This window comes from Gasterosteus aculeatus, chromosome 4 (assembly GCF_964276395.1).
Source record: "Gasterosteus aculeatus chromosome 4, fGasAcu3.hap1.1, whole genome shotgun sequence".
Lineage (NCBI taxonomy): Eukaryota > Metazoa > Chordata > Actinopteri > Perciformes > Gasterosteidae > Gasterosteus > Gasterosteus aculeatus.
In genome coordinates this window covers 24,517,540-24,544,673 of record NC_135691.1, presented here as the reverse complement: position 1 = coordinate 24,544,673, position 27,134 = coordinate 24,517,540, and the positions used below count along the sequence as shown (strand labels likewise).

The 27,134-nt window shown below is 42.0% G+C and overlaps 2 protein-coding genes and 1 long non-coding RNA gene across 9 annotated transcripts; 1 reads left to right on the top strand and 2 right to left on the bottom strand.

Moving 5' to 3' along the window:
• Positions 1 to 835: 835 nt before the first annotated feature.
• Positions 836 to 4,781, bottom strand: LOC120817830 (uncharacterized). The gene is made up of 2 exons (XR_005712017.2): positions 4,674 to 4,781; positions 836 to 2,165 (listed from the first exon to the last, which is right to left on the bottom strand). It is a non-coding gene; the product is annotated as an uncharacterized LOC120817830 (long non-coding RNA).
• Positions 3,556 to 20,640, top strand: tctn1 (tectonic family member 1). 5 transcript variants are annotated; one of them, XM_078101445.1, is made up of 14 exons: positions 3,556 to 4,061; positions 4,697 to 4,814; positions 6,374 to 6,507; positions 9,464 to 9,615; positions 9,696 to 9,798; positions 14,597 to 14,709; positions 15,801 to 15,821; positions 16,545 to 16,676; positions 16,775 to 16,900; positions 19,176 to 19,265; positions 19,428 to 19,564; positions 19,664 to 19,817; positions 20,008 to 20,136; positions 20,249 to 20,640. In XM_078101445.1, the coding sequence occupies exons 1-14, from the start codon at positions 3,773 to 3,775 to the stop codon at positions 20,393 to 20,395; spliced, it is 1,845 nt and encodes a 614-aa protein (XP_077957571.1). In that variant the 5' UTR covers positions 3,556 to 3,772; the 3' UTR covers positions 20,396 to 20,640. The 5 variants fall into 5 exon arrangements, with proteins under 5 accessions (XP_077957571.1, XP_077957568.1, XP_077957567.1 ...); XM_078101444.1 differs by having other exon boundaries at positions 3,581 to 4,061; positions 15,801 to 15,822; positions 16,543 to 16,676; positions 19,158 to 19,265; XM_078101442.1 differs by having other exon boundaries at positions 20,008 to 20,640.
• Positions 19,344 to 26,830, bottom strand: hvcn1 (hydrogen voltage-gated channel 1). 3 transcript variants are annotated; one of them, XM_040174412.2, is made up of 7 exons: positions 25,889 to 26,221; positions 25,591 to 25,801; positions 24,892 to 24,996; positions 24,595 to 24,826; positions 23,629 to 23,741; positions 22,513 to 22,570; positions 19,344 to 20,391 (listed from the first exon to the last, which is right to left on the bottom strand). In XM_040174412.2, the coding sequence occupies exons 2-6, from the start codon at positions 25,765 to 25,767 to the stop codon at positions 22,517 to 22,519; spliced, it is 681 nt and encodes a 226-aa protein (XP_040030346.1). In that variant the 5' UTR covers positions 25,768 to 25,801; positions 25,889 to 26,221; the 3' UTR covers positions 19,344 to 20,391; positions 22,513 to 22,516. The 3 variants fall into 3 exon arrangements, with proteins under 3 accessions (XP_040030346.1, XP_040030347.1, XP_040030345.1); XM_040174413.2 differs by having other exon boundaries at positions 19,705 to 19,922; XM_040174411.2 differs by having other exon boundaries at positions 20,130 to 22,570; positions 25,889 to 26,830.
• Positions 26,831 to 27,134: the final 304 nt, after the last annotated feature.

Genomic DNA, 27,134 nt, shown 5'->3' with positions numbered 1-27,134 from the left:
AGCACTTAAATTGTACTTGTAACGTCACTCATCTATAGCAAATTGTAAATTGGCTTATTTGAGGAAATTGCACTTTCTTGTTTCTTGTTCTCCTGAGTTTGTACCCTATGGTTGAATGCACTTATTATACGTCGCTTTGGATAAAAGCGTCAGCTAAATGACATGTAATGTAATGTAATGTAATGTAGGCAGGCAAAGTCAAACTGTCATTTGTATTGTGTAATTATGGATGTTTTTATTGTGGAGACCACCAGATATTTGGCTGAGCTAAACATTCCATGGAGTGAAGAACCGCTAAAATATTGGGTCAAACACAAACATGTGTACCCACATCTATTTTTATTAGCACGTAATCTTTTGAGCGTTCCTGCCTCATCCGTGCCGTGTGAGCGCGTTTTTCCTAAGGCGGGGGAAATAGTATCTACAAAAAGAAACCGACTCAACACCAATACTGTGGAGAAATATGTTTCTCAATAAAAATCAATAATCATTTCCTGCCCCATCCCATGTGTCCACAAGCACCTCAATATCCTGTCATAACAAACCTGTCCAAAAGCACAATCACTGCCCCACTGATCTTTCCTCTGTAAATCACTTCCCACGTTCCAGATTCAAACAATTCACATAATCCCTATGACTGCCATGAACTGCCCATGCAGTAGGAAGCACTTGCTGGTATTTTAAATTATATTGATTACATATAACTCATATCTCTTCTATTAATTCTTCTGCTAGTATGATCACAAACATACATGCACAAAGGTGCAGAAAGACATAAGTGTTTGTTCCACTTCTTCCCAATGTACAGAGAATTGAAATACACAAACAAGGACACAATTCACACCAGAAAAACAATAGTTTTATTCATATAGGAATCCATGTATTTATTAGATGATTTATTGGTTCAACTTTTCATAATCATGTTCAACCCACAGAGATTGGGCCAAAATACACTGATAGGCTATTTGAAACATATGCACTATAGGTTTTCAACAGCAGAGGTCATCATAGAGTTTGCGATGCATTGAATGAATTAACCTTTTTCCGATACAATTGGCTGAAAAGCTTCACTGGTTCAGAAAGCTTCACTTTGCCATCACTACTTCATGGCTTGGTTTATGCTCTGAGTGAACGGCCAACTGTAATACCTTATATAGAAAGGTGTCTGCCTTTCTCAATCATGTCCAATCAACCGAATTTAGCACAGGTGGACTCCAATCAAGTTGTAGAAACATCTCAAGGATGATCAGTGGAAACAGGATGCACCTGAGCTAAATTTTCAGTGTCATGGCAAAGGCTGTGAATACTTGTGTACATGTTATGTTTTCATTCTTTATTTTTAACAGATTTGCAAAAATCAGTTTTCACTTTGTCATTATGAGTTGTGTCTAGAAGGTTGGGGAAAATAATTAATTTAATCCATTTTGGAATAAGGCTGTAACATAACAGTGTGGAAAAAGTGAAGCGCTGTGAATACTTTCTGGATGCACTGTACATAGCGCATTGTTCTCCATTTGATAAAAGCCTGATAATATTAGTACTTAAGTGTTGCACTGGCTTTCACTGCCATCTTGTGAAAAACCAAACCACTGCAACCCGAAATTTTAACATTGAACGCAGTCTGAGTTTAAGCTTTCAATCCAATACAAATCAATGGTTAAGCGAGAACATGTCTAAGCTACTGCCAGGGCTAGGCAAAATACAGGCTCCAAAAAATGCATATGTATATCTGCTTCAATATGTAAATACAGTTTGCTAACAAATCCCTATGAGGTGAAAATGTGATATTTTGTTGTGCTTTTGTTTGTCTTGTAGACAACAAAACATCAATCCAGCTATAAACACAACATTATAAATTGACATACGAGTACAGCAAATACTTTGTGGGCTAAATTCTAAATGGACTCGTAAGTAATCACTTCAGGGAGATGTGTTTATATAATACTCAATTTGGAAAGACAAATTGTATCTGTTTTTCAAATAAAAAGTAATACTTGAATGTATTCTAAATTATGATAAAGTCAATATTTGTTTTTTTGGAATATGGAATATACCCAGTAATATTTGTAAAATAAGATATCTGTGCCAAATAAATACTTTTCCTGCACATCTCCTCCGCCTGTCTGCATGTCTCTGCAAGGCTGGGGCATTCTCTCCTCCAAGACCTGTTTGAGAGAATAACTATCATTATTATGTTAGTTAAACTAGAATAAATGTTAAATATTTAAGTATTAAGTACGTTTTTAAGTAGGCCCTACTTAAACACTAGAATCACTCAACAACTTGTAACAGCAGGGGCCTAATTTATAAACTTGCGTACGCACAAAAGAAGGCGTACGCCGCTCTCTACGCAATAATTGGTATTTATAAAAATCAAACTTGACGGAAAAATGTACGGTCCTTCACGCAAGCTCGGACCCATGCGTACGCACAAAAACGGGTGAAATGAGAACAGTCGGCAAATGCAAGAAACAGGCAAACGTGTGTGAAAGTGTGTAAAACTAGACTGCTGTAAAATAAATGCCAATACTGCGTCTCATAATAATAACATGAACATCCGATTGATCGATCTGCAGCGTAAAACAAACATAAATACAAATTAACACATTTAAAAAAAGAAAAGTTAAATATGTTCTGCAATAATATTGGCATGTTATGCAATTCATCTTCAACACAGCTGTTGATTGTCATATGCAATCAAATGGACGGTAATGAAATGCCATGATGCCATCACAATGCGAAATGACGAATGACGAAAATGCTGATCTTGCGCTCTATAGAAGATGTGGCAAATAGAAGGATTCGCGCTGTAGTGGAGCACACCATCGGCCTGTTTAAGGGCAGATGGCGCTGCCTCGGCTGCGCTGGAGGGAGGTTATTATCTACTACTGAAAAGGTCTGCAAAATCGTGCTGGCGTGTGCAGTGCTACATAAAGTGGCACAGCTTCGAAACGTGCCTCGACCCCCCCGACGCCGATGTTGGCCCAGACCCTGTCCCCGATCCCCAATTATTGCCGCCAGTCTCTCATCAAGAGGGCAGCTCCGGTGTCCCTTTCTCCCACCCGTGGCAGACACACTTTGGCGATGGCGCGCTAAACGCTTTTTGCATCCACTTTGATGTCAGTCCATTTATTCTTTATTTCGGCCACGGTCCGAGGTTGTGAGGCTGCAGCGTTGCTCTGCAACCTTTCGCCACTCAAGTGCCTTTTTAGCATTAGTGATGCCCATACTTTACCCTCCAAAAAGCATGTTACTTCTCCTTTCCACCTCGCCAATGATCATTTCGACTTCACACTGAGTGTTACATTTCTTCGTTTTCCTATCAGTCTTTGTCATGATTTCCCAATCGATGAATATTCATTTGTGGGCGTTCCACAGACTATATATAGGCAACCATGGGCGTGGCTTGAAGCCGCAAAAGCTGCGCTGCATTTAGAAGTGATTGTGATTTATCAAGGGAAAACTGTGTAGGACGTGCGTGCGCAATAGTCTGAATATTTCTGTGCGTACGCACGTCCTACGTTTCATCCGTACGCCACTTTTGGCGCAAATCCTACGCAAGGTTTTATAAATGAGGCCTCAGGTCCGCTATAAAGTGACATGAGAAACATCGTTCACTTTAATACCTTATCTCAAAACTTAATTTCCTTCACGTCGGTAAACTGGAACAACCCCTTTTCGGCCAGCAGGTGGCAGTGATGTTTCCTTCGAGGCAGTAACCCGTTAACGGAAAGAACGAAGAAGAAGAACCATAGCAACGATTGAAACAAAAATGGAGTTATCCGCCACTGTGTTTTGGTCCATTTTAAACGTTTTCGGTTTATTTCTCTTGTATACTGCCGTGACTACACACGAAAATACAACACACTATGGCTTGAATACTGAATTCCAGAACGTATCATATAGTGTTAAAGACAACTATACAACTACACAGCCGACAGAGTTTGATTCGACAATCCCGAAAACACCGAGGTTCAGCAGCCCAGAGGAGCCCGTTCAGTCAACAACGCCCGCTGAGCCCCTGCCCGTCTCCGGCCGCCTGCTCACTCCTGGTACCACAGGTAATCTGTGGCTTTCGCAATGTACTCCTCAATTATTAATTCTACGTCACGTCACATAACTAGCTAACGTCAACCACCATACACTGTTCTACAAAGTCATTGTGCGACCAGTTAACCGTAACTGTCTTCTTACATATCAAAATGAACTGTTAAGTTTAAATCAAATCAAGTAAATCTGTCTGGCTCATAGCTAAAATACAACTTTAATACCACTATGTTTTTGAATAGTGTAAGGTTGCAAAATACCGCCAATAGGCCTACATTTGTATCGTTTGCATAGGGTTGCACAGGGCAAACCTTAGATCTATAACGGAGGGAATCATTGAGATATTAACGTTGCATTGACGGAGCGCTTCCATTTTAACCGGCGCAACATTTCTAACCTTACATGCAAGAACAATATGTAAACACTGCATCTATCAATGCACAAAAACACAGAAAATGTATTTGTTTTTAGAAAACAGCCAAACACAGGTACCGAGACAAGTCCTGAAAAGCTTAATACAATGTACATGCTGACACGTAATGGACTAGTAATGTAAATTTATGAAGTCAACAGCAGACTCACACCAAGGTGAATAAACAGGCTTTGTTTGGGGGTCTGTGTCTAACCTGAGCGTTGCTGTGTGTTTCAGTTGGAAGCTTGTGTCCCTGTGACAAGCTTATGGGTGTGTGTGACATCAACTGCTGCTGTGACAGAGCATGTAGTAAGGAGATTGCTCTGTTCACCGGCTGCTCAGTTTACACTATCAGGCAAGTCTCTGTCCTCGCCCAAAATAACAAGGGGGAGGGGGGTTGCTGCGTACTAGACTTGTGTCTTTTGCAGTCAGTTTAAAAGAACATTTGTCAAACAAAAGGACAAACACGGTCAAATAAAGGCCAGTTGTCAACAAAGTCCAGTACACAACACAGACGTAAAGTAACACACCTGTAAATTCAGCTAGCATGGTAAATTCAGTAGGATGTACATTTCTACACAGTAAACCACAACTTCTGAACAAAAATACCCGCCGGACTAGTTAATTTGCCTTAATTGGCGTCTCCGTCATACGTGCCGGAAAGGAGCCGTGGCTTATCGCCGTAGCTTGTCTCCTGTAAGGCAGTTATCATTTCTGCTATCCACCATGGAAGTAAACACTATTTCTGCTCTGTAGTTGTTGTGGAAATTACACAAACGTCGCACACCAACTAACTTACAAGCTCAGTTGCGTGTCTGTCTGCGGGGTAGCGGTGATGACGAGCAGAGCATCTCAACACTGATTGGCTTTCGCAAGACAGCGTCGGACGAGCTAAAAGTTGAAATATTTAAACTTTGGTAAAAAGGTGATTTATACGCTTCTCTCCTTTCGCGTTCCCCGCGCCGTGTCTTCCGAGTCTTTCGGGCTACCTGCTGAAAATTGCCACCTTTGCATGGAATCTACTCGCGCAAATAATTTGTTTCGCTTTTGGTGTGAATGTAGCATAAGCATTTGTTTCAATGTGACCGGCTTAGCAGACAATGCTAAGAAAAAGTTTTTAACCAATTCCTGTTTTTGTCCCACTTAAATGTTTCAGATCATCAAACTAATTTTTCTATTAAAACAATAAACCGAGTTAAAAAAAAAAAAATGATTTCAATTATGCACCCGCCTGGAGGATCCCTGACCCCCCCACCCCCATCTCGTTCTACTAAAGGTTATATATGGAGAGAACCGTTCCCTGGGTTGGCAGTTAGCCCAGCCTGCTTCAGGGACTCCAGCCCTACACCCACCCGTGCCCATGCGTAGGGGTGGGAATCTCTTGGCACCTCACGATTCGATTCAATTCCGATTTAGAGGTCAATGATTCGATTCTAAACCGATTATTGATTCTAAACAGATTATAGATTCTAAACTGATAAAACGATTATCGATGCATCTCGATTTTCTAAATTTTCTCAAATCTGAGTTTGCTACTCAGAGGTTGCTAATCACTTCCTACTTTATTTGATAATTAAAGAAAATCAACAGATGAATTACCTTCTCTAATTTTTTTATAAGAGAAAAAAAAAATTGTCACAAATATGATTTTCTATCAACAATGCAAGAACCAATGCAGCTTGCATTTCAACACAATATGGAAGTAGCCTATGTAAAAATATATATATATATATAATATATATTAACATTAATATATACTAACCATCTCCTGTTGAATGCGAAGAAGACTGAGGAGGTGGTCATTGAACCTATAGAGATGTGAACTTAGTCCGGTGAGTTTTAAGAAGCAATGTGATATTTGTCTGAATACAATATATGTTCTTGCTTATCATTTCTAATTTATTTTGTTTGCAGTGGCATAAAGCAGCGGTGCAGCAATGTGGTTGTGACTTACTCTTTAGGGAGCAGGCTTGATGGATATTCAGAGCTTCATTCGTTTGTCCGGAAGGAGATTAATTATGACATCTTCTGCATTCAGTCACAGAACCGTAAGTCATTACCCTTTTGTTATTTAAAATGAACCATTAATGACATTTTAGGAAAATATAAATTACTGAAGTATTAAACAATTTTTTCAATTACTGGATTCAAATGAACATGACATTAATTGTTTGGATTTTATGTGTGGATATTCAAATCCACAATCACTGTACACCCCCAGTTTGGTGACACCTATGAAAGTACAGTACAGGAGGAAAGTAATGTATAACTGGGGACAAGTACAGAAGCCAAATGTATTATACATCTTTAGAATATATATCAGTTGTGTACGCTATACGTATTTAGAATATTTGACCTTTAACTAATACTCTTTAAAGCCAGTATACTTTTACTATTTTACATTGAAAAACACAGGTCTCGCGCTGCCTACATTGGTTAGTTTGTTTTATTGTGTGACTTTAGTATTTTAAATTGATAGTTTGAAGCGGTGGTAGCAGGTCTAGTTCTGTCTCCTGCTGTGTGATGTAGCGCCTTTGAGGCCAACGTCTACACAGGATGGTGGTGTCAAGGACTCACTGAGGTTTGAGTTGGGATGAGGTGCAGGCAAGAAAGCTCAGCGCTCTGGGATGCAATTAACCATTCCGCTTTATTATCCTCTGTGGTCTTCAGGAAAACAAACACTTCTCATGGACAAAAATATACAAAAAGGAACCCAATAACCACAACCTCTCTGGAGGTGACTTTACTCCAGACTCTCCCGGTGTTTCCCGTTCCCCTCGCTTTTATACAGCCTTCCAGTCAATTGGGCTAATTGGGAGAAACCAACTGGCTGGGGGTTCTGTCAGGTCCGTTAACATAACACAATTATGATAATTCACATACCTTTTTATCATAACGTCAACACTGTTGTCATGTGGATGTGAACAAGTATATAATCAAGTGCTGACATTAATGTACACATTTAGGCGGTTACATATATATTCTGCGCCCTGTCCCAAACAAGGAATGAACTAGTCCACTTGTCAGTCAATTTGGGGAAAAGGCTCTTCCTTTTCACACTTCTCTCCCCCTACAGAGACTCGCCCCTGGGGTGGCGAGACAGGAAATCTGCCACTAAGTTCGGTTTGCAGGCGCGGAATCGCCCTTCAAACCTGTAGGGCTGCAAAACCTAAAAACCAACGTGTTATACGTGAATTAGTGTCCATCTTGCCAAGACATTTAAGGCCTGGTGGTCAGTTTCAAGAACAAAGTCTCTACCTAACAGGTAGTACCTGAAAGTGTCCAGTGCCCACTTCACCGCCAGGCATTCCAGTTCCACCGCTGAATATCGGGTCTCCCGGGGAAAACGCTTACAGCTTATGAAAGCCACCGGTCGTTGATGATCCCCCTCACCCTGGAGTAGTACTGCCCCCAGACCAATTCCAGAGGCATCAGTCTTGACAATCCAGGGCTGGGTAAAGTCGGGGTTCTGCAGCACTGGGTCGCTGCACATTGCCTTCTTCAAGTCAGTGAAGGCCTTCTCATGCGGTCCTTCCCATCGGACTCTTACAGGACTGGCCTTCCTGGTCAGGTCCGTGAGGGCTGCTGCTCTGCTGGCAAAGGTACAAACGTCCGGTACCACCCCGCCAATCCCAAAAAGGACTTCTTGGTCTGGGGCCGCGGATCGCCTCAATCTTGTCTCTTTGGGGTTTGATCAGCACCCGACCCAGGATATGTCCCAGGTACCGCACCTCCCGCTGGGCCAAAGTGGAACTGGAACAGGCCCTGGGGTGTTCTGAAGGCTATGAAGGGCCTGGCCTCCTTAGCCATTGGCACCTGCCAATAGCCTTTACACAGGTCCAAGGTGGAAATGAAGTGCGCCTCGATAAGGTTTTCCAACCTGGGCATGGGGTATGCATCAAAATGTGATTGTGCATTTACCTGTCGGAAATCGATGCAGAAACGTCCTTTGGAACCAGGACAACAGGACTGCTTTCAGGCACTCTCCGACCGCTCAATCACTCCAAGTCTTTGCATCACCTCCGGAACTCTGTACATCCACTGCCGGATTGGGGTGGTGTCTTTCAGCAGGACGTTGTGTTCAGCCATGGATGTGGCTCCAGGTGTTAGGGTTTGTGGTGGTGTTCGGATCCCAAAACAGACACGGAGGAGCAAGTAGCGAAAGAAGGTAACAGTTTATTGACTGGAGGCAGGTGCAGGCTGGAGCGGCAGGGTGCAGGCTGGCTGGAGGATCCGCGGAGAGGCGAGGATGACAGCCGAGCGCAGAGGCACACAGAGGTTCGAGGTCTATGGATGGAATAATCTGGCGCCGGCTTGTTGAGCGGACCAGATCTTTATAGTGGGGATGATTAGTATTGCGTGCAGGTGCGCCTCGTCCGCTGCAGGGAACCAGCCACGCCCCATAGCGCTCACAGCAACTGCAAAGGGAAACAGAGAAGGGGGAGAGGAGAGACGAAAACAACAAACAACTACACAAATCCTCACACCAGGCTGATCGCTGAATCCATCCATCAGGGATGACAGATTGCTGCTGTTATTGCGGGGTGAGATGTGTAAGGTGGATGTGAACAAGTGTATAATCAAGTGCTGACATTAATGTACACATTTAGGCGGTTACATTTATATATTCTGTGCCCTTTCCCAAACAAGGAATGAACTAGCCCACTTGGGAAAAGGCTCTTCCTTTTCACATGCTGGTTAAATGACTGTTTTTGTTAATGGAGGCAGCTTTGAAGAGAACATAGTTGGATATATCAAACTATAATAAAGGGTTCAGCTCAAGTCAATACATTGCCTAAATAAGAATACCTCAACCCCACTTTAATATATCCAAACCATCCATTTAATGCAGCACTGAAAGGATTTGGCTGGTGCAATTTGTCTAAATCCCATAGTTTATTATTCAGAATTAAATTGTATGGCTGCTTAGAGGTACTGCAATGTAACAACTACTTTACTCCTGCTCCAAGTTTTTCTCATTTGCTGACATTTCTTTCTGTGTAGGTGTTGATGGATTATCTCACCCCTCTCCTGCTCTTCCAACTGACAGCAACTTTGACTCACTCTTTGAGGAGTTCATCAGGTTTTATTTTGGTTCAGAAGAAAACGGCAGTCCAGAAAACCCTGTAGACCACCAGACCCTGTCAGGGTACCAGGCAAGTTTCTGTCTTGAACTGTTAATCCATCTCCATTTGTCTCAGATGATTAATTCTCTGGTGATTGTTTACGGTTTCAGTGTGGTGATGTGATGGTGACAGCAGGAGAGAGTGGACAGGGAGGGATATTCTGGCTACCAGCTCCTTTAGTCACTGCTGAATGTGTGGACAACAGTCCTGCAGGTAACTTCTACTCAGTGCAACGTGGTACAATGTGGTGCAGCGTCACTAAACTGTGAGACCTGTTCCACTGTGTGGAATTCATGGGGTAATGATGAATGCTAATAACATATTGTTACTGTAATCAAATATATTCAATAAGTCACTGACTTTCACTGGGTGAGAAATTTCAAACCCAAACACAGCACAGAAACACAGGCGGAACAGTAGGCACAGCCAGCCAGTAACAGCAAATACAGTGCTTCCAAAAGGTTTTCACAATGCTTCACTTTTTCCACATTTGGTATTATGTTTTCCACCATATTCCAAAATGGATTAAATTCGATTTGACAAAAGCTTAACCATTTTTTTCCAAATGTTAAGAATACGAAATTCAAATATAACATGTACGTATTCTACGGTGGCCATGAAATGCAAATCACAATGGCAAATAGGAAAACACAATGACAAATAGGAAAACACAACGACAAATTAAAGCTGCAAGCAGCATTGGACGGGTCCTCGCTACGCCGCACGTCGGGGCACCGGCCAGATGGCTAGAAACGCAGCCAAAAACTCCTGCGGCCGTCGGACAGAGTGTCCGAGAGTCAGTCGTCATTACCGTGTGGACCGATGCGAAATGTCATACATTACCAAACCGTCTCTTAAATCTCATTCACCAGCCTTCTAATCAATTTCACATGGTATTTAAAAAGGAAGCGATCAATAGTAAGATGATCATTTCACTTCAGCCGGATAGTACACATCCCCAAATTGTCATTCAGCAATAACCAGGACATTCTGATGTAATTTTCCAAAATGAAAGCCTCTCAAAACACGTTTAGAATAATTAGAAGGAAACTATCAATTGTTACATGATCATTTCACTTCAGACTGATAGAACACATCCCCAAAGTGTCACCCAGGGATAAGCAAGACATTCTGATGTACTAGTCCAAAATGAAAGCCTCTCAAAATACCATACATGAGCCAATTTCCTTAAAAATCTCCATCACAAGACTACTTTGGTCAATTTAAGGTCAGAATTAAACGGAAACTATCAATAGTTACATGAGGATTTCAACTTCAGACTAATAGTATACATCCCCAAGGTGTCGCCCAGGGATAAGCAGGAAATTCTGATGTACCATTTCAAGATTAAAGCCTATCAAAATTCCTTACATGAGCCAATTTCCTTCAAAATCTTCATCACAAGACTACATCTCGTCATTTTCAGATTACATTTAAAAGGAAAAAATAATATTTACACAGTATTTCCACTTCGGGCAGAGAGTGCACATCCCAAAGGTGTCACTCTGTGATAACCAGGATATTCTGATGTACCATTTTACAAATTAAAGCCTCTCGAAATGCCACCTTCATTTTTTACTGGATACTAGAAAATTGGACTTCCTGTTACCATTAGATGGCGCTATGACTTGATTCAACTTTACATCTCTTCAGGCCCAGAGTCTCATCAAACCTGTGTAAATTGGAAAGAATCCGATAATGTGGAGAAGAGTTACAAAGGTTTAGTTGATCTTGGCGAAGGATGAACTTTGCCAATGCACCCTCTCGCCACCAATGATCGGATTCTTATCATTTTCACACTGAAGCATAAGGTCTTACCTCTCTGCTAGGATATTTTGAGAGGGATCAGATTAACCTTTGTGGAGCATATACTGTGAGGGGCAGGGTGTAAAATAAAAAAAACATTCAACTTCCTGTTTTCCCCAGGTGGCGCTATGACTAAGGTTAAAAATGATCATATGGATGTCTACGGGGTGAGAAGTTCATCCTATATGAGAAATATGGAGCAGATTAGATAAAGTATGGTCGAGTTAAAACAACTTCAATTTTCATGGCGAATGGTGGTTTTTCGAAAATAATCCCTACACACATAGTTTGGAATTTCTTCTGGATAAATGCAATTTTTAGAGCCTAGGTCCTCAAGATCACACAGCGCAAATTTGAAAAGAATCGGGTTTAATCCCTGGGAGGAGTTCGGTCTTTTACAAAAAAAATATAGAATAGGCCAAAAAGGCAGATTTTCAACAATTAATTGTAGCGTCCCCTATTATTCAAATATTCTCAAAAAATGAGGGTGCGTTCAGTGGTTCAATGTTCACATGTGTTACAAGTTTGGTGAGGGCAGGCCAAATCATTTGGAAGTTATGACTCTTGCAAGATTAAGCCACACCCCTATCTTGTTAAAACAAGAAGATATCGACAAGATATTGATAACGGGGGGACCTTGACCCAATAATTACCCACAGAAAATGTTGTGACAATCGGACTGTTATGATGGAATGATGGGAAACCAGGAGCGAGATGCGGTAAAGAGTCTTTTAATGGTCAAAAGGAAAAAACAGTCCTCAATAATGAATAAACTCAAAGTCCTCTGGCGTTGGCCGGAAACATAACAAAAGCAGACAGGGGAAATCAGGAACTTAGGGGCATAAGGATTACTCCCGTGAGGACAGCGTTCGGGGATCCCGGGGTGCTCCCTACCAGCCGGATCCAGCAGAGAGGTGAAAGCAGATGAGCTGCCGGGGGAGCGCGCCGGTCGGGCACTCTGGAAAGGCACAGTCACAAATACGCGGACGGTGAAGGTGCAGGGCAAGACAGGACGAGACGAGTGCTGACGCGTGTGCCTACATTCATGGAATAATCCGACAACAAGACAAGGCTAGAGGGAGGGAATAAGAAGCAGGCAAAATCAGGTGGAAGAGGTTTCAGGTGAGACAATGATGAGGACGAGGGGAATCAGCTGTGAGGGATAATGAGGGGAGAGAGAGAGCAAGGGCAGGGGGTGTTTGCCTGAGAGTACCACAAGAGGGAGACAGGGGACAAGGAGGGAAGAGGAAGCCAGGGTCATGACACGGACATAGCGTTTAGGAGAAATGGCCAAAAATGTGTTTTTCACAAAATTCAAAATGGCGGAAAATCTAGTTATGTGCATTGCATACCATGATTGACTTTTTTGTAGAGCATGTCCAAGAGCACATGTGTGCCAAATTTCAAGTTAATCGGGCAGCGGAGGAAAAATCTGGCGGCGCTATAGGGACATTTCTTGATACTCAAATGCGAGACCTCTAAATTATCAAATCTTTCACTAGTTCTGATATGCATGCCAAATTTAACAACTTTTTGAATAGGATAAAGGCCTCAATAATGGAAAAGTCCATAATTATAATTTCATGAAATACAATAGGTTCCTCTCTCCGACTAGGTGTTGCAAGGACCCTAATCCTTGAAATACAATAGGTTCCTCTACGACTAGTCGTTTCTAATAAGAAAGCACAACGGCAAATAGGAAAACACAATGACATTAACTTCTTACGGAAAGGGTAGGGCCTGTCTAGCAAAGGACGGACCCTTCTGATTGGACAGACTCTTTTCAGTTTGCACGTGTTACATATTCCTACCAAGGTTCACACAAGTAGGTCAAACGTAGCGCTGGGGCTGCTTAAACCAATATTTGTACTAGTAAACTAGTGGTACTTTTCAAATTTCTAGGAAGCGCTACAGACATTTCTATACACCCAAATGTGAGACCCCCAAAATAGCACATTTTTCCACAGTCCTGATATTCATGTCAAACTTTTTGGATATGATAAGGCCCCCCAAAAAGCAATAAAACGTAGAGAGAATAATAATAATAATTCCTTGTAATACAATAGGTTCCTCTACGACTAGTCGTGGCGAGGACGCTAATAATAATAATTCCTTGAAATACAATAGGTTCCTCTACGACTAGTTGTTGCGAGAACCCTAATAATTCTATGAAATACAATAGGTTTAATTTCCCAGAGCTGCGTAATAACCACGGTCTTGGCTGCTGTAGTATTCTGTTGGTTAGCTAGGTTAGCTCAATCCCCACAAATAAGACCGGTATTTGGAGCTTCTATTCAGAGCGCAAAAATTCAGTTTCCAAGTTGCGTGACTGTGTGATGATGTTTACTGCTGTCTTGTCTCCCTGTTGCCACAGTGAGACAACAGAGCTGCTTTGCTTTGAGTCTTTCCTTGTTTCTTTTGTTTTATAATTAACTAACCAATAAATATGTCTGATTAGTATTGTTGGAATGCTGTTACGTTAAGGAGAGGTTTTCTGTGATTTCTCTGTGCATATGTGATATTATGGTGGCTGGAAGCGTAGTCCAGTGTTCAAACTTAAACCTCCAATTCCTTGCGCTTGATGAGTGAATATCAATTATAAGATTTATAGTTTGGTGGTGCTCCGTTATTTATTTATTTTGTGAATTATCTGAGGGATTATTAATAAATCTATTGATGTGAACAATTTTAGTTTCACACTAGCTATAAACCAAAACAATTTGCCTACACCGTTCAGAAACAATATTAAGGGGGGATCAGGGTACGCCTCGGGAAGCCCCAGTCAAAACTGGTTGATGGGGTGCAGGAAAGAGAAGTTTGGGGTCCCCTAATGGAACTGTTGCCCCGACCCCGAAAAGCGGTTGAAGATGAGATAAGACATAAGGTTCCTTGGGACAAAGGCTGAATTGAGATCACATAGTGATACTGAAATTGATGTGCTTGATTTCTATTACATATTCTGTTGCCTTTGAAAATAAGGCTCTATGTTGTTGATTTGAATTGTTCCTCATTGAAACAAGGCTGGGATGGAAAAATAGAGATATTTTACAGTAGTTGAACTTGCAGTTGCAGAACACTACTGTGTCATAACAATTTTAAACAAAACAGGTGATGATTATAATATTTCCACTTGTCATTGTAATTTCATGTTTCAAGGATTTTCTATGTGCCCTGTTGGTCACATTTCTCCTGTTTTCCTCCACAGCGTTCTTAAAGGATCAGAGCAGTCTGTGTTCTCGTCGTCTGGTCCTGAAGCACGACTGTGAATCTCTTCTGGCCCTCCGCATTGACACTTACACCAACATGGGGCTCTTTGCTGTGAGTCTCACATTGTCTTTCCAATCACTGAAAAAATGTTTAACCTGTGAACAGTCGATGTCTAAGGCATTGTCAGTGAGCGACATTTGATGCACTTTGAAATACAATACAGCTGATGTTTACGGTGGCCATACGGCAAATAGGAAAACACAACATTGACTTCTTACGGAACGAGTAGGGTCTTATTGCAGATAGCAGAGGACGGTCATTTCTGATTGGACAGACGGACTGTCTGTCTTTTAACCCTCTTAATCAATAGCCTTTCGCCAGCGACGGAAAGTGACGTGGAGGATTCAAATTACCGTGACTCCTTAACTATTTGGATTGGATTCTGAAAGCTGAGAAATGCCGCTTTCTAGATATTATGGCAATCAATAAATCCGAGGCGGGAGAGGCTGTGATGAGGGGTGGAAGTGAGCGCAGCAGGAGAGCCGCAGCAGAAAGTCACGGAGAGATGGCGATATTTTACGGGTGTCTTAAAAGTGTCCTACTAGTGTTTCACCATTGTTTTACCGGTATTTGTTGTTTAATTATATTTGGATGTTGTAAATAAAAGTGGGGTACAGCGGACGCTACAGCCGGTGGACGCTACGGAAGGGGGGGGGGACCGCGGACTGGAGTCCGATTCCTTGGCATGAGGAATTGGATGTGTGGCGGGAGTGCGTGACTGTCTCGCTCAATGCGTGACACTTGAGAGCCCTGTATCATTTCCTGTTAAAAGACAGACTATCCATCTGTCCAATCAGAACTGTCCGTCTTCTGCTATAAGGCCCTACCCTTTCCGTAAGGAGTTCATTTCGTTGTGTTTTCCTATTTGCGTTGTGCGTTCCTATTTGCCGTTGTGTTTTGCACTTCAGGGCCACCGCAGATGTTCTCTCTTTGTGGTTTTCTTTTTGTCCCTTTTGTTTTCTGAATCTGCCTCAGCTATTTAGCTGTGTTTGTGATTTGAGTTTGCTGTTTCTTTTATCATTCTTAAATCAGAAAAAAACGTAGCATTCTCATGCTTTTGCAAAAGATAAATGGAAATGCTGAAAATGAAAAATGTGTTTGTCGATTCAAAGATGTCAAACCACATCTTTTCCACTTAACAGGGGAAGACTCCAGATGCAGCAGTAAGTCTACCTGTTTTTTACTTGGCAAAAGAAAATGCATTGACATTTTTAATAAGCAAACACGTTTAATGATACAACCTTGAAACACATATCTTGCAAGTTAAGGCATCATGTCTCCTGCCTCACCAGGAAATTTACACACAATGACGTTGCACAAATACTAGGAAGACCACAAAAATATGTCACTTAGTGAAGTAAGTTAACAAAGACAAAAGATTGAGGTTGATGCTGCAATGTGAGATGGAGAAAGATTTTTACATTTCTCTCTGTTCCCAAGAAGAAGGAAGTATTCAGTGTTGTGTCATCTGCAATGACACAACACTTTAGTTTAACATTTCTATGAAATCAAAAGAAACTGGTAATGTCGTAGATTTCTGAGAAATGTTTTTCCTAAAATTTAGCTTTAAGTTTAGCTGTGGGAACTTGAATCTTGATAAAGATATGTGTATAACGGTGAATATCCCATCTGCAGCAGTAATGCGTGGCGCATAAATAAGTTTACACTATAGGAAAGCAATGACTGCCTGGAATGGTAGTTCAACACAATGAAAAAAACACTTTACAGCCAGTATGGGCCAAAGGGATGTGGCAACCGATCCACTGGCTTTCTTCTCCTGAGTTAACAAACTATACAGACTGGTGGAAACGAGAGGAGAGGGTAAATCTGAAACATCTATTTGTGATAAAGTTTGACTAGTGTGGGTGTTTGTGACATTGCTGGAGCTTGTACCTGTGGAGTTGGCTTCAGTTATCCTGCAGACTGTTGATGGGAGTCAGACAGAGCTCATCATCAATGGTGGAGAAAACCTCAACCCTGTTCTGAATCCCACAGCCTGTGTTAATGTGGTGCTCAAGGTGAGTCTCCAACCTGTATTTAGGGATTTATAGCCCAAGTTTACAATTACAATTACACTTACAAATAATATAAGTCTTGGACACTTTTACCTCCATAGGTCGCATATCTGACTACGTTCAATCCATCCGGTAAGATATTGAATGTGACGGTGTCTCTGGTACTTGGATTTGTCCGTGAAGCTGCACTGTCCCTGGAACAGGAGTTTAGCATCACATTTGTCCAGGTTTGTCTCAACAAGGCATTGCCTATGTATTGTGTGGTACACTATGATCCACTCAGAACTACCATTTTAGGTGCATACAGTGTTGACTTACAAAACAATTAAATTTATAATTAAAACCAGATCGGCATGAGTTAATGCATGGCATAGACCAAGGGACAGATCACGTCCTTGCTGTTCCAGGACTGAATTGTGAGGACAGCTTGAGCTTACTATTTTATCTAAGTTGTTGATTCTAATGGAAGAGATTTCAGTTACAGTGTAGCATGCAATATTAAAAATGGTAGAGGAGACAAAGCCTGAAATAACTGAAACTCTAAAGATAAGAGGCGACCTGCTCTTTCGGTGCAAGGGGCAGATTGGTCAAACTTTTTAGAATCTAAACAAATTATGTAGGCACTCAGATCACTCCACTTGTGTCTTGATTGCAGACATTTTGGTGATCATTTCACAGAGACCGAAGCTTAATGGTCTTTGGCTGCTCCAAAATGTTTAAATTTTTCCTAATACTCTACTTTCAAGAAAAGCTGCAAAAATGACTGTAGAGGGCCATCATTCATGGGGACTTTTCCTTTCACTCAGTTATTGGGTCTCAGGAAATGGGTTTCTGACAGTGCAAACTTTAAATCTAATTAAAGCTGCAAGCAGCGTTGGACGGGTCCTCGCTACTCCGCAAGTCGGGGCACCGGCCGGACGGCTAGAAACACAGCCAAGAACTCCTGGGGCCGTCGGACAAAGCGTCCAAGAGTCAGTCGTCGTTAACCGTGTGTGGCGACGACTGGAATGCCAGTTTGCAAACTTCCTCTTTAACATTATTACGGTCTTAGTTCTTTTCTGACAACATTTGAGAGGGATCTGATTAATTTGCAAGGAAACGGGTATCAATCAATAGTTACATAATAATTCCACATAATATACCACCTCCAGGTGTCACTCACTGATAATCAGGACATTCTGATTTACCATTTCAAAGTTAAAGCCACTCAAAATGTCATACATGAGCCAACTTCCTTCAGAATCTTTCACCAGTTAACTTCTGGTCAAATTCTGATTAGATTTAAAAGGAAACTATCAATAGACATGATAATGTCACTTCAGACAGATAGTACACATCCCCAAGATATAACCCAGGGATAACCAGGACATTCTGATGTACTATTCCAAAATGAAAACCTCTCAAAATACCATACACCTATGAGAAGCAGGCTGTTGTCACCAGGTCACTATGACTAAGGTTAAAAATGATCATATAGATGTCTACAGGATGAGAAGTTCATGCTGTATGAGAAATATGGAGCAGATTAGATAAAGTATGGTCGAGTTAAAACAACTTCAATTTTCATGGCGAATGGTGTTTTTTTTAAATGTTCCCTACACATATAGTTTGGAATTTCTTCCGGCAAAATGCAATTTTTAGAGCCTTAGGTCTCAAGATCCCACTGTGGCAATTTGAAAAGAATCGGGTTTGATCCCTGGGAGGAGTTTGTCTTTCACAACTCTTGTGAGATCGTGAAAATAGTTGCAGCGCCCCCTATTCTTCAAATATTGTCAAAAAAATTAGGGTGTGTTCAGGGGTTCAATGTTCACATGTGTTACAAGTTTGGTGAGGGCAGGCCAGATCATTTGGAAGTTATGACTCTTGCAAGATTAAGCCACACCCCTTGCGAAGTTCATCAGCCCATATCTTTTCAAAACAATGAGATATCAACATGATCATGATGAGGCGGGGGGACATTGACCCAATAATGATCCACAGAAATTTCCGTGACAATCGGACATAGCGTTTAGGAGAAATCCACATTCAACATTCAAAATGGCGGAAAATCTAATTAGGCGCATTTGCATACCATGATTTACTTTTTTGTAGAGCATGTCCAAGAGCACATGTGCGCCAAATTTCAAGTCATTCGGGCATCGGGGGGGAAAACTGGCCTAGTGTGGTACTTTTCAAATTCCTGGGGGCGCTATGGAGACATTTCTTTGTACCCAAATGCCAAATTATCAAATTTTTCACCAGTTCTGATATGCGTGCCGAATTTAACAACTTTTTTTTAATATGATAAAGGCCTCAAAAAGGGAAAATTCCTTTAGAGAAAATAATAATAATTCTTGAAATACAATAGGTTCCTCTATGACTAGTCGTAGCGAGGACCCTAATAACTCCTTGAAATACAACCGGTTCCTCTACGACTAGTCGTAGCGAGGACCCTAATAAATCCAAACTTATTTTCAACCCCCAATTTGAAAAAATGTGCTTTAGCTTGTGTCTGTTAAACAGGAGAACGGGGATGATGGGGCCATACACTACAGTGGAAATCCAGGTTATGTGGTGGGGCTACCTCTTGTGTCTGGAACAAGAACAGTCGAATATCCTTTTACCTGCCTGGATGCAGTTATTTAGAGACAATAATAAAAACATTGTATTCATATCTTTGAACAGCAGTAGTATGGAGATTTGGCAGTGTTTAATGGGAAAGGGAGTTTTGATGTCCTTCAAGGCCCAGGATTTTCCTCAACGGTTGTCTTCACAGGGATCATTCGAAGCGTTGACTCCAGGGACACAGTATCTCTTCTTCACAGTGCTGGAGACCAGGACTGTCTGCAGGAACCACACAAGCGTTCCCCCGTCCTGTTTGGTCTGGATTCTGTGTCCGGCTGCACATTAAGGCAGGACATATTTAAACTCAAATCATCTGCTTACTGTGTAGTTACATTGCTTCCTTGTATCTTATTACATTGATGACGCGACTTATCTTGTTCCCGCAGACTGACAGATACTGCCAACTGCTCTCTGGTCGTTCAGGTTCTTTTGGATGTTTTAAGAGGAACAAACAGGGGCAAATTTGTGGCATCTTTTGGAAACACTCCGCTACACTATCCACTGGATTGGGTCCCGATAGAGAGCAACTTCAATTCTGTGGTGAGCATAAAAACCTTAAGAAGCTGAGCCTCATGTTGCGTTCACACCAAACGTGATGCGAGTGTTTTGGTCATCGCAGAGTCGCGCCACTCCAGTCTCCTGGACCTGGATGGAATTGGATGGATGTGAATGATGACATGAAGTCATCTCTATTGCGGCCACAATCCATTAGTATGTTTGTGTTTTGCAGGATGGACATTGCAGGATCCCATTGTCGATCCACCTACAAATTCAGTGGACTAGGTATGGATCATTGATAAACCCCCAAGCTCAGATAGTGAGCATAAAGGAAGTAATCCAAACCAACATCAACAGTTTGGTAAGACTTTGTTCAACAATGGCAGGACACTTTCAGCTTTTAAAACGACGAAAAAATGCACTTGGCTTTCTAATAATTTCTACCGTGTCTAACTGTCTATGTTCTTCCTTAGGACATGTTGTCTGGAAGCAACAGCATCCTGTCAGTCAGGACCTCAGTGGCCTTTATATCATTTTCTGCTGCTGGTCTTCCTGGTTACAGAGCCACGCCCACGATCAACACCAAACTTCCATTTGACTTCTTTTTCCCATTTGTCTGAGTACACATGGAAACAGAGAAGAGGTCAAATGGGTATTCTGCATTCATGGTGGGCTTGTCTTACTGTGTCCAAGCTACCACGAGGAACCTTCCTCCCTCTTTTATCCCAAAAAATACATTACACATCTTTACAGTCAATCTCTCTATAGTATATGATAACATAACCAAAAATCCTGTTTATACAACTAGCATGTTGTGTTCCTGTATATTCTGTGAATAATTGAAATAGAATTGTAAAAAATGAAATTTTGCATTTGATTTTTTTCACAATATACATATGTTTTAAACATCACTTAGCAGATGTACAGTGCATCCGGAAAGTATTCACAGCGCTTCACTTTTTCCACATTGTTATGTTACAGCCTTATTCCAAAATGGATTAAATTCATTATTTTCCTCAACATTCTACACACAACAACCCATAATGACAAAGTGAAAACTGTTTTTTGCACATTTTTGCGAATCAGTTAAAAATAAAGAATGAAAATATACCATGTACATAAGTATTCACAGCCTTTGCCATGACACTCAAAATTTAGCTCAGGTGCATCCTGTTTCCACTGATCATCCTTGAGATGTTTCTACGACTTGATTGGAGTCCACCTGTGCTAAATTCAGTGGACTGGACATGATTGAGAAAGCCACACACCTGTGTATATGAGGTATCACAGTTGACAGTGCATAAACCAAGCCATGAAGTCCAAGGAATTATCTACCTCCGAGACAGAATTGTATCGAGTCACAGATCTGGCGAAGGGTACAGAAAGATTTCTGCAGCATTGAAAGTCCCAATGAGCACAGTGGCCTCCATCATCAGGAAATGGAAGAAGTTTGGAACCACCAGGACTCTTCCTACAGTTGGCCACCCAGCCAGACTGAGGGATCGGGGGAGAAGGGCCTTAGTCAGGGAGGTGACCAGGAACCCGATGGTCACTCTGACAGAGCTCAGCGTTGTTCTATGAAGAGAGGAGAACCTTCCAGAAGGACAACCATCTCTGCAGCACTCCACAAATCAGGCCTGTTTGGTAGAGTGGCCAGACGGAAGCCACTCCTCAGTAAAAAGCACATGACAGCCCGCCTTGAGTTTGCAAAAAAGCACCTGAAGGACTCTCAGACCATGAGAAACTAAATTCTCTGGTCTGATGAAACAAAGATTGAACTCTTTGGCCTGAATGCCAAGCGTCATGTCTGGAGAAAACCAGGCACTGCTCATCACCTGGCCAACACCATCCTTACAGTGAAGCATGGTGGTGGCAGCATCATGCCGTGGGGATGTTTTTCAGCGGGAGGAACTGGGAGACTAGTCAGGATTGAGGGAAAGATGAATGCAGCAATGTACAGAGACATTCCTTGATGAAAACATGCTCCAAAGCGATCTGGACCTCAGACTGGGGCGACTGTTCATCTTCCAACAAGACAACGACCTGAAGCACACCGCCAAGATAACAAAGGAGTGGCTTCGGGACAACTCTGTGAATGTCCTTGAGTGGCCCAGCCAGAGCCCTGACTTGAACCCGATTGAATATCTCTGGAGAGATCTGAAAATAGCTGTGCACCGACGCTCGCCATTGAGAGGTTCTGCAAAGAAGAATGGGGGACACTGCCCAGAAATAGGTGTGCCACTCTTGTGGAATCATACCCAAGAAGACTTGAGGCTGTAATTGCTGCCAAAGGTGCTTCAACAAAAATATTGAGCAAAGACTGAATACTTATGTACATGTTATGTTTTCGTTCTTTATTTTTAACAAATTTGCAAAAAATAATTTTCACTTTGTCATTATGGGTTGTTGTGTGTAGAATGTTGAGGAAAATAATGAATTTAATCCATTTTTGAATAAGGCTGTAACATAACAATGTGGAAAAAGTGAAGCGCTGTGAATACTTTCCGGATGCACTCTACATTTAGGAATTTCTTAATATTTATTATGTATTAGCCAAAAGCCATGGCTTAGCAGCTTTATAGAGTCACATTCAGTAGCATTGGACATTCATTAGATATTCATTTAATTGGTTTCTATCACTATAATGTTCCAATGATACACTCTTAACTTTTATTTTAGGATATCTGTATTTTGGGTATAGTGCAGAGAAGTAGGTGTGCCCCAAGAGTATGCCTACGGAGTTAGACTATGCTTTTCTCCTTCTGGAGGGCTTGCAGTTTCTGGTTTTCTTGTTCCTATGATGGGGAGAGAGAGAGAGAGATAAGACACAGTTTGTATTTGGACATCATTCAAAGCGTACCCACTGTAAGTTAAATTATGCTAGCCCAAATTTGATAGATTTCTGTTCTGAAATAATTTTCGATGTACAGGTACCCATATTCCCCAGAGGTTTGTACATGTAGGATATATTCTACACTACGGTTCTGATTTTCTGACTGCTGAAGTTTTTTTTGCAATTGGACATTGTGGTGGCGGGGCGTGGTTAGCTCAGCTGCAGGGGGTAGAGCGGGGGAGACGGTGCCGGTAGGTGAGGAGAAAGCACAGGTGGAAATAATCTGCACTGATTGTCTCTCTGGTAAAAACAGTGAGATCCAGATCGAGGGACATGAGCAGAGCGGAGCGGAGCACGAGAGCGGCCTCAATCCTGCCCACTGATCCCTTGCAAAATAAAAGTCGTATTGCTCTCAACGCGTGTCCGTGCGTCCTTACGGAACCCGGCGGTGGTAGCGCTATCACGGGCACAGACATTATTTAGCGTTGTCCCCACATTGGTAAGTATAACGTCATCACTGATGGAACCAATTACAAGGGATACAAAACATGCAAACAACTTTAACTTAATTATAATGAACGTTTTTCTTACGGTTAATCAACTGGAATTTAATTCTGAAGCCTATTATTTTTTAATTTGAGTCTAAAATGATAGAGCTAAGCTGAATGTAGACCCATCATCTCTAACTTTTTAATTGTAAATGAAAGCCTTCCCCAGGTTTCCAGATGACCTTAACATGTCACAATATCCTCAATCATAGCTGTGGTCATGCAAACATTACAGCTGGGATTTTTTTTTTTTTTGACAAGTCAAAACATTTGAGTATCTGGAAAGCTTAATAACTGACAAACTATGAACATGGAGTACCAAGTTAGTTTTTTGTGGGCTGGGTTGAAATAAAAACATGGGATTTAACAAACCATTTAGAGGTTTCTTCCATGCTTATTTCACATGCAGGTTGATTGGAATATAATATATAAAGTGACTAATGATGAGCCTTCTGATAGTGTGACGCCTCACCAGTTTATCACTGCGCTCCTGTAGCTCTGTGACTCTTTGAACAAGGTGGTCATAGCTTTCCTTTAGCTTGTGAATCCTCTGGTCTGCACGAGTTTTCACTGACACCATGATACCTGCAACAGATTCAAACAGTCATCGGGTGTGTAGCAACTATGCTGGCTCATCGTATTCACTTCATTTTTACTAGAAACTCAGAAGCCTTATAAATCAAACCAATTAAATATATATCATCATAAAAACTAATTCTACAGCAAGCAGGGGAATCTATAATTTGGTGTTCATAGTCTCACTACATGTTATTTAGCTGACGGCTTTATCCAAAGCGACTTGTATTGCATTTCTAACCGATCCCACACAGTGGAAGTAGTATGCAGCTGTAAGGGCGCCGAGGAGCAGGTTGGATTTTTTGTTCGACATGGGCCATGGACAGCCAGGGTTCAAACCGCCAACCTTGCGGTCTTAAGAGATGCAATGTGTAAGATGTGACCAGATTTTCATTTAAAACATCAGTAAAAATTAACTAACATATTGTTACATTACAAGAGAATTTGAAGTGACAGTGTGAACGTTATATCAAAGACGTTGATGCACTGTGGTAGACCAACTCGCATGTTGTGTGAGGTCAAATCCCTTTTAGTCAAAAGAGTTGACGTTTTGAAGACTATAGATAACCGTTGGAAAGGTTCGCCAAGAACTAAGGGTTAGTACCTAATAAAACCGGAACTATCCATTTAACGTCAGCTGGTATGTAGCAACACTCCCAGAGAAACCTAAACTGGTTGTGTAGACGCCAGCTCTGCTGCAGAGCTGGAAAGTACCCATGCAATGAGTCTTATGAAAGGTAACAAAAGCTCCACCTTCCTGTCATCCAGATGCCACAAAGACACTCACTGACACCTTCGCATTTGAAAAAATGTCATACAACCGCAATATCTTATACATACGTTGAGGCAAAGTGTTACTGACCATTGATGATTCTAGCCACCCTCCAGAGTCGCAGCAAGATAAGGAGACCCATCCCATCAAAGGCATCCTCATGGAAGATGAACACAATGTCCAGGACAAAGGAAACCACCACCACGGCTCCATCAAACATCTCAAACTTGTGATGAAAGAACTCAATGCGGTAAGCGTAGAGCTTACCAACCAGCTCCATCATGAAGAATGAGAGAAGAGCCAAGCTCAGGTAGTGGAACACCTAAAATAACATAGAAACGGGTTTGATAGGTTTCCCCACTTGGCCAAGCAAAACTTGTGTCTCACCTCAGGAGCAAGGTGACCATGTTCCAACTGGATCACAGACAGATCTATAAGCAGTTCTGCAAGAACAAAGATGGCGTCCAGGATTACCAGACACACCACCAACACCTGAAAGTAAAGTCAGTCAATCAGTGGGAGGTCTCCCTCTTGATACCGTGACTTAAAGGGAAACTGTTCCAATATCACCCATGAAATTGAGTTTCCAAATGCAATAAAACTACTGTGTATGTGGAAAACAATGTTATACAAAACCCTTCAAGGGTAACACAAAAGGCTTATAAATGTCCTGAAATTATGTTGGTTGTGGCAAGACAGGTTTGAGAAATCTAGTTAGCAAGAAGTGATACCTCTGCAACCCGCTGTTCAAGGATGCTGCTGCAGGATAGAGGCGCCACACTACATTACGTTAGCTGCCGCTAGCATATGGGTAGTATGCACAAGATGTTTGAATTCAAGTACATTGAATTAATTTTTTTCAACTGCCATCATGAGTCTGACAAAGTTATGAGTGTAACCTTTAAAAATGAAAACCGCCAAATTTCTGAGTTGTGGGCAATGGTTGCAAAACAAGCAATTTCAAGATCACACACTTGATTGGCATTCTTCCCATATATCCACATCAATGTCGTCAAAGTTAAGAAACCATCCAACTTGCTTCCACACTGCTGGATCAGATGCAACGAGAAGACAAGAGCAGCGTACCTGGAACCGCTCCGATCCGTAGAGCCCCCGCAGTGAATCCCTGAACGTCAGCTTTGTTGGAAACTGACCAGTGGCCGAACCCAGCTCCTCGCTCTTAACGTGCAGCTCTTCTTCATCCTCCCACTGGACCGGCTGAGCATCGCCCACGGTGCTGAAGTAACCCAGGTACCGAGCCATGACGGAAGGCTCAACCAATGGAGTGGACCAAGAGCTTTAAAGCGGTAAGAAGAAAAGGGTGTCTTTAAATCGGAATGTCTATCAAACAGTGTACAGCAACAAATAATAAATTGCAACTTACAAACGTTTCGGTGATTACTTGAAACTGCTCCGGTTGTCCGTGCAATCAATAATGAAAGGCAAATATTGTAAAAATAGAAGACTGAAGAAAGACAGCCAAAGTGAAATCTTCCACTCGGAGCTCTGTAATAAATGTCAGCATCTGGGACACATTTCTCCATGTGTTAGACAATCTGAGTTTACTTCTCCTTTTTTAGGTTTCGCAAAATGTTACTGAGAAAGCCGTCTTAGTCAACTGATCGAGCGGAACTGATGCGTATCATTGATCAACACGAAGGCATTAAGACCCTGTGCTACATTTGCCACCTTCAGCAGAGATTCAAGTGAATATCCTGTTCTGTATTTCAGACAGCTGGCTCAAACTCGTGATAAAAGCATCCGTCTCATTTGCCAACTCAGCGCTTTTCCGTGGTGTTTGCGGCCGGCGCGTTGTTACCTCCGAGCAGTGAACTTCAGGCTGGACACTTTGCCTTCATAGAAAAGACAAGCCCGTTCTGAGCGTTTCAAATTACTACTTTTGTATGTTGTCTGACTCTTCTGTAAACATGAATCCAATTTGTCCCTAATCTATGATACAACGTTACTACTTTATTCATAGTTTACACTACTTTTACACACAAATTGCCCTTATCAGTGAGCAGTAGACGTAATTTCAACGTTAAAATCTGATACTTTCAGGGCGATACGGTAACGGAGCTTGTATAGCCCAAAAGGCACTAATCGCCGTATCCTTATGTTTGTAGTGTCATGGTCCCGTGGACCGCATTTCGAAATGAAATGCACCTCTATTCAAGGCCGTACGGTAAAGGGGCTTGTCCAGCCTAAAATGCACAAATTGCCGTATCACACTTCAAAGAGGGAAATTACCAATATTCTGTCACTTCTCCAGTAGGAGCTAGCGCAAATCGTGGCACTGCCAACCCGCCGAGGCACTTCCTGTTGCAGGTTGCGGTGCCGCGGCGAATCGTGGCAACTGCCTCGACACTGCGGCAGTTGCCACGATTTCACAAGCCAGTTGCCACGAAGTCGAGGCACTTGCCACGATTTCACGAGGCACTTGCCACGATTTCACGAGGCAGTTGCCACGAATTCGAGACACTTGCCACGACTTCGAGGCACTTGCCACACTTTCACGAGCCAGTTGCCACGACTTCGAGGCAGTTGCCACGATTTCACGAGGCAGTTGCCACGAAGTTGAGACACTTGCCATGACTTCGAGGCAATTGCCACGGCTTCACGACAGCTAC